Source organism: Pararge aegeria, chromosome 9 (genome assembly GCF_905163445.1).
Source record: "Pararge aegeria chromosome 9, ilParAegt1.1, whole genome shotgun sequence".
In the NCBI taxonomy this organism is placed as follows: Eukaryota; Metazoa; Arthropoda; class Insecta; order Lepidoptera; family Nymphalidae; genus Pararge; species Pararge aegeria.
In genome coordinates, this window is record NC_053188.1 from 3,563,275 (window position 1) to 3,575,258 (window position 11,984).

General features: G+C 35.0%; 1 protein-coding gene across 2 annotated transcripts; it reads right to left on the reverse strand.

Annotated features, from left to right (window-relative positions):
• Nucleotides 1–1,116: 1,116 nt before the first annotated feature.
• On the reverse strand, nt 1,117–9,267 carry LOC120626335 (bolA-like protein DDB_G0274169). 2 transcript variants are annotated; one of them, XM_039893826.1, is made up of 4 exons: nt 8,854–8,959; nt 6,975–7,058; nt 5,745–6,019; nt 3,611–5,344 (listed from the first exon to the last, which is right to left on the reverse strand). In XM_039893826.1, exons 2-4 carry the CDS (start codon nt 7,025–7,027, stop codon nt 5,121–5,123), a joined length of 552 nt encoding a protein of 183 aa, XP_039749760.1. In that variant the 5' UTR covers nt 7,028–7,058; nt 8,854–8,959; the 3' UTR covers nt 3,611–5,120. The 2 variants fall into 2 exon arrangements, with proteins under 2 accessions (XP_039749762.1, XP_039749760.1); XM_039893828.1 differs by lacking the exons at nt 3,611–5,344; nt 5,745–6,019; nt 6,975–7,058 and adding exons at nt 1,117–2,674; nt 9,149–9,267 and having other exon boundaries at nt 8,854–9,050.
• Between the last annotated feature and the right edge of the window lie 2,717 nt (nt 9,268–11,984).

An 11,984-nucleotide genomic window follows, 5' to 3' on the forward strand; every position in this document is an offset into this window, starting at 1 on the left:
AGGAAACTCCTAAATCGGATGCTTTATGGTTTAGGTGATGGAAGAAAAAAAACATTTCTACCCACGCTATCCGTACAGGGTAGCCTTGCAGAAAAAATATGGATAATATTCATTTGGCATGTCTATATTTTTGGGCTAAATTGTTAATTATTTCGATTAGGTATACAAATCGTATCAAACATACAGTATATATTTACCATGATTGAAATAGATGGAATTCATGGATTCATTGCCTTGCAGCAACAGCGACTGGTTCTGTTTTTTTTATGTTAAATTACATGTGAGGACATGTAAAGATACCGTCAAAGATGGTCACCATAAGCATTACGACTCGAGTAACAATACAATTTCATAAAGTACAAACGATAAATCAATGATTTTTAATTTAATATATCGCAATCAATATGTATTGATACTTTTTAGCGCTTTCCGCATCTTTAAGTTCGGAAACCGAAATGAAACCACTTCAAACATGTCAGTATTATTGACAATATAAACAGAAAATTGACAGTAATATTGAGGCATGTTTGGGCAGCCTATGGCAGTGGCGTGCACGAGGTTCTTGGCCAGGGTATGAATAATGAAGGAATATGGCATGAAATGGAAAATTTTTATGAGACGTACAAAAATGTAAGGGTAGGCAGAGCCTTTGTGCATATATGAATTGCACGCCACTGGCCTATCGGCATCAAATATAGATCATGTATTTATGTGACTAAAGTAAAAGTAAGAACATGTATTAATAAAATAAGAATCTGATGTTTCTCTGAAATGTGAATGCAAAATGTATAACGTCTGACATTATACGTGTTATAGTAATTAATTGTTGATTATGATTATCTATCTGTAAACAAAATAAATAACATTAAAGTGTTTTGTGGTTTTTTATTTATTTCATATAATCAATAAAGCGAAGATATTAGAAAGCGGTGATAGCGGGTTGGGCGAGCTCGAATCCCAGCACGCACCTCTAACTTTTGTAAGTTATGTGCGTTTTACGTAATAAAAATATCACTTGCTTCAACGGTGAAGGAAAACATCGTGAGGAAACCTTTGTTTGAATTATTCCCAGTCCGGACGGGAAGGGTGGATTAAGGTATTAATAAAAATAAGACATTCACAATAAACTGTTGTTTATTTTTCCGAACTAGGTAATCTTAAATGAGTAACTAACAACCAATCTGACCTTACAAAGTATACAAATATTACTTCACACCTAAATTAAGGCTCTTATTCATTACTTCGCTGTGTACGGCGTGTTTATATGTTACATTAGTTTACTAACTTATAATGTAAATGTTTTAAGTGTTTTATTTATAATAATAGAAAAAAAAACTGCGAGAATAGCTACAAAAATATAAAAATTCTTATGCTTTTTTTTAAAACATAGGTAAGTAACATATACTCTTTGGGGGGCTGGGACCCCACGCCGTAGGAAAACATACATATATTTCTTATTCGTTTTATTATGTAAATATTTTTAGTGTTTTCTATATAATAATAGAATAAAAAGAACTTTAATAACAACGAAATAAATTAAAAGATTATTTGATGTTTAATAGTGAAAATTTAATTACACCGTCTCAGACATTTCGTTGCATGTCGCGTGACGGTCGGCCGCGGAGGCGCTCGTCATAGCGGCCGAGGCCAATATGACGACACCTATACTTCGAATCAGCTGACCGTGTAACATAGAGTATATTCTATCACTCATTTGTGCCAGTGCTCCATAAAATATTGGTAACATTTATTAACTGTGAAACTCAAGATGAAGATGAAATTGATAATAGAATGATTGAAATTAATTGAAAAACGGATCTAAATGGCTTAACGATTATGAAATATGGATTTTAGTTTTTTAATAAATATGTGTATATATCATCTAAAAAAATATCAGTAATCTATCCCATTTTCCAAGAATAAAATTAAGATCGATGAACCGATTTTTATACCCTTAATTGAATATTATTCCCAAACTGTTTAGTTAAATGTCTATAATGCGAAAAAAAATTCCACTTTAAACCGTGTTTTCATAATTTTTTTTTAAACATTGTTAGGTACTTTTTACTAAAAGGAAACTCTCACAATACAGTGACAGGTAAGGTATAATGTTCCTGTGACGAAGGAACTCATTCGAGAAAAATACGAATGCTTTTATGATTAATTTTAGTTTAGTCTTTAGCCAATATGTTTTTCAAAAGAACTCAATAATTATATTCTGAAAATAATCTAACTGCAAGAAGACTGAAGTTTCTTAGGTTTTATATGTACATATACACTAAATAGGACTTTTTCGGTTACTAACAATTAAATAAATGATGTCTCATTTATTTAATTGTTAGTAACTTGTCTCTCTGTAAAAGATCCCCTACCTAAGTAAGCACAGCGTAGGAATTAAAAATGTTAGCTTTGGAAACCAGCATTTTTCAAGAACCTTAATTAGTTACTATGCGAAAATCTGTGCTCAAATGCTAAGCTATCCATAGTCTGCAGTATCTTCTATTAGCTTTGTTTCGATTAATTTCTATTTACCGAAACCCCCCTTACAATTGGGACTGCTCTCGATAACCTTGTCGCTGACCTCCCACTGTTGGGGGGTCTTAGCCACTATGGACAAGGCGTGAACTCCATTTTGTAATTCTTCCTTCAGTATGTCATTCACCATTCGATGTCTCTGCAATGAATGAATGAATGAATGAATTAGATACTAAAGTCATATAGAGGCACGGATCCCCTAGTATATTTTTGATGTAATAACGTCTTATGAATCGATAAACCGATCTGATCGGAGATAGGACAGAACTCCTGAGGGACAGCAGCAAACCCGGCACGGCTTACCGATACTGATTACTGAGTACATAAAACTGCAATATATAATGCTGTTATTATTTGCGGTAATCTTAATATATATAAATCTCCTGTCACGATGTTTGTCCGCGATGGACTCCTAAACTACTTAACCGATTTTAAATTAAATTGGCACACCGTGAGCAGTCTGGACCAACTTAAGAGTCGCAATTTCATTTTATTGCAAATTATTTGTCTATAATTAATTGACAGTCACATGTTATATATATATATATACTACTATGGCTATGATATAATATGATATTAAAAACAAAATCAAACGCAGACGAAGTCGCGGGCAACAGCTAGTTTTTATAGGAAATTGAGTTTTTTAAGTAAGGGCAAACGGGAGTAGATCTCCGGGACGGTCATTTGCGATTAGCAATGTTTACGTAGTTCAATGTTTCAAATAGTGAGTTATTAAAGCGCCAAGAGCGAGAACAGCAAAGTATATAATTTGCCCATTTACCCTCAGTCATTTATTTGAGTATGTTGAAAGAATTTTAATTGCTATATCTGTACTTCTTATCATAGGTTTGTGTATTTACTACCCGTACAATTGAAAAGATCTAGTCCGATTGTAGCGGGGAAACCCGCAGGAAACATCTAGTTAATAATAAATGTATAGGCAATGGTGTCAATTCTGTTATACATAAATGCTTGCTATGGGTCTAACAGTAGTATTTTGAGACCTGTCAATTTAATTAAGGTATGTACAGAATTGGCACCATTGTCAACATGTTAGTTTTAATAAAACAAATAGTTTCCATATTGTAATTGTTACTTTATTTGCAAAAATGTCAAGTTGTGCATTAGACTGTTGCATTAACAATGCCTGAAAGTTTAACAACCACAGATTTTTAGTCAGCCAAACGTAGTCAGTATTTTGACATATGGTCCAGCCATTTAAGATTATCAGCTTGTCTGATTCTGAAGATGGACATACTTCCGCTAGTCTAATCAACTTAAGGTTTCTTACACTATGTTAATCCTATAACAGTGCATTAATATGGTAGACATCAAGTGACCAGAGACCAGAACAAGTCAACAACTCACTGCATGTGTTTTTTGGATTGGTCTCGGGAGGTGTACATTGGAAATAAGTTGCAGTAAGTAACATCTCAGATGATATAGCCATGTTGCACAGATACCACAACGTTACGTTGTTAACAGATGCTTCGTGCCTCATCGTTGCTGGAGCTATAAGTCTCCCTATCAGAACACACAATCAACCTCTGCACAGCGTCTTCGCCGTCGAAGACGAGGCCCCCGACTTCTAACGTCATCCGGACGTGGTTTCGCAGCACGTTCTCGGAAGCGTGCGGACTAATCACCGTCCGTAACCCTTTCACTCCAATCGTCGCCTGTGCCGGGGTTCGGCCTCACATGAGGCGTCCTCTGACCGACGATCCCGTCGCTTCTTCGAGCCCTAGGATTCAAACTCTTCCTGGCAGAGCCCCATTCGGAGGCTCGCCAACAAGCCGGCGTTACGCTGTTAAAATTATTAGGGTTAATCATCTACATACAATCCGAAAAAAAAACTGCTGCGAGTTATAACTCCTAGAAAGCATTGAATAGACATCGTGAGCAGACCTGGGTGCCAATAGACTCATAAAGTTGGATTCTCAAGACCAGGCAATGCTAGAATAAGCCCGAAACCGAACCAAACAAGTTGGTATAGATGGTGACGAGCCGTAATGGCGTTAAAGGAGGCCTCAGAGAGGGAGAGAGAGTAGGCGGCTGATGCTCTTCCCCTCCGCAGAAGGAGAACAGGCGGCAGGAGGCGCAGATATGCGCATCTTATGCCGCCCCCGTAGACACCATCGTGTACCTTCGGCGGGCGCGCCGGGGCGTCAAAGTTGCATGCGACCGCGATCCTTTGACGCCCAACTTGGGCGCAGGCGGCTCCGCTGGCTTTTAGTGGGTATTCTGGCTGATGTTTTACCAGCCAGTGAGTCCCACATACTCTGCTGGAGGCTTCGCAGTCCGGCTGCGCAGCCTCCGGCAGGGATGCCTAAACGCATTTCCCAGCGAAAAAAAAAAAAAAAAAGATAGTAAGTAGGAAGTAAATCTTGGTAATCAGCTTTATTGGATCCACCTAGGTTATTCTGTTTCCTTTGATCATGGTGTTGGAAGACAGTTCCAGGTGTGATAATTAAGCTGGAAGATTTTCAGTCACAATGTCAGGGTCAACCAACACACACCATACATTCACAAGTGTGGGGGTTTTCTGGATTAAATTTAATACTTGATTGTATGTATGTTTTATCATTTCAAGAGTTTTTCTTTGTTAAAATATCTATTTCCAGTTTAAGTTTTTCAATTTGTAATCTGTGGCTTTCCTTTTCAAATTCTAATAAATTCTTCTCCCGCTCGATAACTATCATTTCTCTGGTGCACTTTAAGTCGTGTAAAACCTGGTCATGTTGCAGTTGACTATTTATAGAGCACCATTTCTTACGGGGCTGCACCACCTCTGGTTCTATTTTAGTGTCACCTGAAAAGCAAGTACATAGTTTTTAATATAGAATATACCCAACAAGCCCTTATAAATTACACCTGCTTGAATTCTTAAAAGGTTTGAATGAATTCCCTTTCCCAGAAAGTAGGGGCAATAATTGGGAATTTATAATTTAATTTAATTCCGAGGCTGTGGAAAGTTACTACTGTTTTTGCAAATATAACGGGCAAAAGCGGTTTTTGTAGCATCTGAAAGAAACTGATGAACCACAAACTCATAAAGAGTATTAAACCATGCCAGATTAAAAAGCTTCTATCTTAGACTGCCAACTTTGTGGAGATCAGTAGAGGACAATATTATTCAATAAACTCTTTTCATTAATCTTGAGTAGTAAAGGGTTCAATGGAGTTTATTACCCCAATTGTCTATTTCTCACCTTCAGATTGACTATCATGTGAGCTCATATTCCTCTTCTGGGAGAGCTCCTTTTTCCTAATTGATTTTATGTTTTCCCAGCACCTCTTCAATTGTAAAGCAGATCTCTGAGAAACAAATGGCTGACTGTTGAACACTTCTGCCAATTCTTGCCAGGCCTCTCGTTTGAGTTCAATGTTTTTCACATGTGTTCTTTTGTCTTCAATTATTGGTCGCTCTCTTACTAATTCAACTATCAGCTCCCTTTCTGCAGATGTAAAGGGCAGCTTCTTCAAACTGAAGGTGAAATATATAGACACATTATTACTATCAATTGAAGTATTGTTGGATAGAAAGGGGCAATATATTTCATCTCGGATACTAAATAAATATACTACAACAATACAAACATCGCCATTTAGCCCCAAAGTATTATATGAATATTTTTATGAATAATATACATAAATACTTATAATATATATAAACACCCAGACACTGAAAAACATTCATGTTCATCACACAAGCATTTTCCAGTTGTGGGAATCAAACCCACAGACTACACTAAGGGTTGCTGTTAAACTTGCATGGTGTATTTTAGATTTAACTGGCAGAGATATGTACGATCTAGTGGCTCACCAAAGATACTCTCCAAGATATAACACAATTAAGAGGCTCTTTTAAACTAGTATCATAAAAAGATATACAAATAGTGCAAAGAACAGCACTACTTTTATATCCATGAACTATGTATAAAGATATATGGTCAACAGAATTAGCTCCATTTTCAAACTAGAAGAAAGTAGATTAGATGCTACAGGGTGGCTGCAATAATGATAGTTACCAATTCACATTGAGCAAAAGAGGGAGAAGGTAGACAGGTTGACGGAGGCATAAAAGGACTAAGAAAATTTGGGATTTCTTTTTCTATTTTTGGGAATCTATCTAGAGCTGTATAATTGAGATAAAAGCGCCGGGAACATAGGAGGATAATGAATTAGTATGAGGTTACTAGTGGATAGTGTATATTTCTTTATCAAAACAGCTGGTTGTTTTACCAAACAAATTGCTCTAGTTTTTGCAGATAGTAGCTAATAGACGATGTAATTGTATTAAACAAATTTTAAATTTATAAAAAATGTAGTAAAACATTTAATCACTAGTAAACAAATAAAAAAAAAACGTAGATAAGTATCTAAGTATGTACTTATTAATTTATTAGATTATTTATATTATAAACCATTAGGATACGTACCATTTGGCGTTGGTCTTCAAATCCATATCCTCTCCATAAATATCCATATCCATGTTATCTTTTATCACTCAACGAAACAAATCACTAAAATGTGTATTGTTTATTTTATTTTAATACAGCTAAAATTAATAATCGAAGTCGATTACTTAGTACGATTTACCTACTGAAATGACAATGTCATACGTCAAAGTCCAACCAAAGAGGTTCTGTCCACAGATTAACGATTTTTGGTTGGACATCTGTGGCTACAGATGACAATATTTCCTTCGAGACAGGCGAAAATCGATCATTATTTCAATTTGCATCTATTAGAGGTACATTTCATTATATTTATTAGTACTTAAAAACAACGAATATTAATACGCCCCGATCGGTCACTTTAGTCTGTACCTACTTATGTAACATTGTTGAATATTTGTATCAATAAAGTCGGTTCAGTCTTTGTTTTTGAAATCCTTGTAATTATAATTTATCAATCAACATATGTATTGTCGTTGATTTACTTCAGTTATGTGGTCTAAAACACACTAGTTTTTCTTTTACTTTTCAATCCTTAAAATTTCTATTAATGTTCCAGTATCATATGTTCTTTTATATCCATCTATTTAAATATAAAAATAGGTATGTGCATCATGTCAGGAATCAATTTTAATTTTTTGTATTCAGTTAAATCGTACTTTCAAGCCAGCCTGGCTTTTTGGCTTTATCATGGTGCTCATTTAAACAACATTGGTGTCTAACAACTAACGTGCCACATTGTTTTTTCTATGACCTATACATGCTATAAGTATAGGAAACAATTAATTTATCAAACTCATACTTCTGTTTTCAGTTGTCATTGCATTCTGTATGTTTTTAATTCTATGCATTGCATAGAATTAAAAACATACAGAAAGCATGTACACAATGAATCAAACACACACATCAAAAACCACTCCACTTTAGAAGTGCTTCTCAAACAGGTGGTTAGTCATTTCATTCCATTTAGCAGTCCACAATAATTATTGTACCCCTGATGTTATTAATGTTCACCATAAAATGGGGAAAATAGGAAATCTTTCCGTGGGTTGAAGTTAAATGTGCGTGTTAAATTGTTCAATTTGTAATCTTACGATATAATACTATTTGCTCTGATATCATAAGAAACATTAGGTAATACAATAGATCCTAGCCATGCTTTATGTTAACTTGATGTAGCAAGTATTTATTTTCAAAACCAAATTATTAATTGGCAAGCATACCACAAATGTTATTGTTTTTTAAAAAAAAAAGAATATTTTTTTATTTTTTTACAACCGGATCATAGACCAATTAAATTTGGTAGATTTACCATATTGTATGACTATGTACTATGTATGTATATGCTACCAATATTTGATGGAGGGATGGGGGAGTTTGCATCCCTGTACACACCTCTAACTTTTCTGAGTTTTGTGCATTTTAAGTAATTAAAATATCACTTGCTCCAACGGTGAAGGAAAACATCGGAAATGGGTTGATGTGATGTTGATAATGATGATATGGCACAGGTCTGCTCCCACAATGAGAAGCATTTAGGCTCAAACATGCTGGCCCAGTGTGGATTGGTCGACTCTACGCATCTTTAGAACATTATGGAGAACTCTCACAATGTTTTCTTTGACCGTTGAAGCAAGTGATATTTTAATTGCTTTAAATGCACATAACTTAAAAAAAATCGTGGTGCATGCTGGGATTCGAACTCGGCGAAAAAATAGGCTACCTTTGGTTAACGTGTGTGAAACCACAGGGAACAGACCATATTCGTTGAAGTATCTTTGGTTATATAGTGCAGTTCAGTCCAGTACATTCCAAAAATAGTAATAAAATCGAAAGAATAAAATACTTAAATAATACGCACCTTGATTAGGGCTAGTCCATCGAACAGATCGGACACTACCACAACTTTAAAATGAGTTTCCGCGCCTTTAGGTACATTGTGCATGTAAGACTCATTTATGACTTCCATATGCTTCGCCTGTAACGCATTCTGTAGTTTATTTCGTATTGAATTTGCTATAACTCCTGTTGCAGAACTCATTTGTCTTGAAAGGCTACCTAAAAAGTACAAATTAGAAAATAGAAAGTTAGAATCCGTATATAACCTAAAATGTTTATAGAGTTAATACAGCGATGTAAAATTATATAATACAAACCTAGACGAGTTAAAAGCTGCATAAATTTATTTTATTTAACGAACAAGATATGTAAATACGACGTATTTTGCGTATTTAGGTACAATTTTGCTTTTGTTTTGGCTACTGTCAATGTCAACTGTCATTCACGATTGATGTATGCCATTGTCAAATTTGAAGTCTGAGACAATCGTTTGGAAATTTAATAAGATCGAAAAGCCATAAATCAAAAGAAGAAGGAAATCGAATAAGATCCCAATTCCCATTATATTTTAATTCACAAGTAGTTGAGTTGGCAATTATTGCTAATAAATACCGATTAACTAATACATATACAGACGAATTAACTGACATGGGAAAACTAATACGGTTATTTTCTTAACCTACACTACACTACATGTAAGGGCTCGTTCACATAGAACATCCGATTTTTCAGGATTTACAGGACCGATTTTAACAGATACGACGGTACTGGACTTTCGTTCTTCAGTGTATCGTCGACTTTCTACGAGGATGGACGTTGTAAATACTGACGTTGATGGCTGTGTGCAGCACACCGCACCGCATTACTGGATCCGGCATACTGTCACGTGTGAGAACTGGCTCATACAACTAGATACGATAATAACATATACGTTTAAACGGACCTGTAAAACGGATTGCTGCTTATTTTGTCGGATAGGTATTTTTTACTGGATCCGGAATGCTGTATTCTGTGTGAACTCGCCTGGAACTCGCTCATACAACTACTTACGCTAGTAACATATACGTTTCTACGCGTTATCGTACCGGAATGCTGCCGAGGATCAAACCTGCGCCTTATTTACTACATTCCATATGCAGCTCTCACCATTGCGTCACAGAGGTTGCTAAACCTGAAAAAAGAATTTTTCGTTTCGTTATGTTAGTCAATTCGTCTATCCGCCTGTTTTTCATGTTACAACGTTAGTGTAATTTTTTTCAATTTATAAAATTTATAAAACCCCGAGAAATATTCATTTTTGTAGGAATCATTCGCAGCTAAAATCGAAAAAAATAAGCCATAACCACTGACTTCTATAATACTTATAGTAGGTATATAGATTTTACAGGTTTAAACATCCTCTATGTAATATGTAGGTATACACTATAGATAAATTTTTTGAAGGCTACCTACCCCCATCGTTCTGGCACTTAGTTAAAACCAGATTATCCTTAAACATAATAGTATGGCATCATGCCGAGTAATTATGTCCAGCAAAATAAATGGTGTGACTTGTCCAGTTGGTATTATACTATGTATGTGGTCATATGAAAACCTACCAAGAAAAAAATGTCTACCGAATTTTCGCTTTGGCCACGAAATCTTAAAATTAGTATATTTTTCGGAAATAGAATATTAAAAAAAAATCCCTGAATTCAATCATACGGCATACATAGATAGCTAGACGACAAATCCTTCCGAGCCATAAACCGATATTAAGTTTCCCCAACATTTTTTATCGTGTTTGATAGATTGATTTTCCATTGGATATTTGGCCAGGCTTTGTTTTTCCGATCTGTCCCATTCTTTTGAAATATCGCCCGATCAAATATTAACCAGATTTATTTTGATACGTTTTTGTGTTTGAATATCCCGGTAGTAGGTATTAGGTACTATTATTAAGAGGTTGCTTTTAATAATTATTATTATTAGTACTTAGTTATGTTAGATTAATAATTCCAAATAAACGAGTAAAAAAATAAAATTGTAGCCGACGCTTGACCGATTTATTTTAAGTTTATTAATTATGCATCCTGCTTTTGAACGTAAATTGTAATAATTGTATATACATAAAAGGATTCCGTATCTATAAACGGCATAAAAATCATCTCTGTTGTATGGGTGCCCCAACATTATTTGTTTTATTAAGTTTTGCAGTTATACTTCTTTTGGCGCGTAACAGAAAAATGATAAGAGTAAATTTATACGATACGGTTTGACAGGGTACACTTTCAATTGTCAAAGTCTGCGGGCTTATTCCGGTGATTTATTTGATTCAATTAAACACAAAAAGCTCAAAATGTAATGTTAGATAAATAAATAAATAAATATACTACGACAATACACACATCGCCATCTAGCCCCAACTTTGGGGCTAGATGCCGATGTGTGTTATGGGTACTGAGATAGCTGATGAATATTTTTTACTTTAATACACATAAATACTTATAATATACAGATGAACACCCAGACACTGAAAAACATTCATGTTCATCACACAAACACTCTCCAGTTGTGGGAATCGAACCCACGGCCTTGGACTCAGAAAGCAGGGTCGCTGCCCACTGCGCCACTCGGCCGTAGATAATGAGTTTAATAAAACTCTCAATGTATTAATTACACTTTTTTCTATTGTAAGTGTCGTTTTTTCTACAAACGTAGATAAAGGCAAAAATACAATTTTTGAAAAGATTTTTTACTAGTTACACCAAATAAATATAACTTCTGACGTGTGTACATAAGTACACACACGTTATTGATTTTAGTAGGTACTTATTTGTTGTTATGGCGGCAACTGTAATACATAATCTGTAAAAATTACAACTGTCTAACTATCACGGTTTATGAGATACAGTCTGGTGACAGACGGACAGTAATAGGATCTCGTTTTATCCTTTGGGTAGGGAAACCTAAAAATAAAGTATTCAGTTAAATTCATCAACAATATAATCTGAAAATACATCTAGAATATTAAAACGTTTGGAAAACCAAGTCTGTATTCCTGAACACGTAGGTAGTCGTTCGCTAACGTATAAAAAAGTCGAATCCTGTCAGTGACAGGGCGGCAACTCAAAGCAAGGAAAGCCTCATTTCATTTGAACTGTAAAAGCGATT

Coding starts and splice junctions, on each gene's coding strand:
- LOC120626335 (XM_039893826.1), bottom strand. CDS start 7,027: ATGGATATGGATATTTATGGAGAGGATATGGATTTGAAGACCAACGCC. Junction 6,020..6,974: donor TTGAAGACCAACGCCAAATG/GTACGTATCCTA, acceptor TTTCACCTTCAG/TTTGAAGAAGCTGCCCTTTA. Junction 5,345..5,744: donor ACATGATAGTCAATCTGAAG/GTGAGAAATAGA, acceptor CTTGCTTTTCAG/GTGACACTAAAATAGAACCA.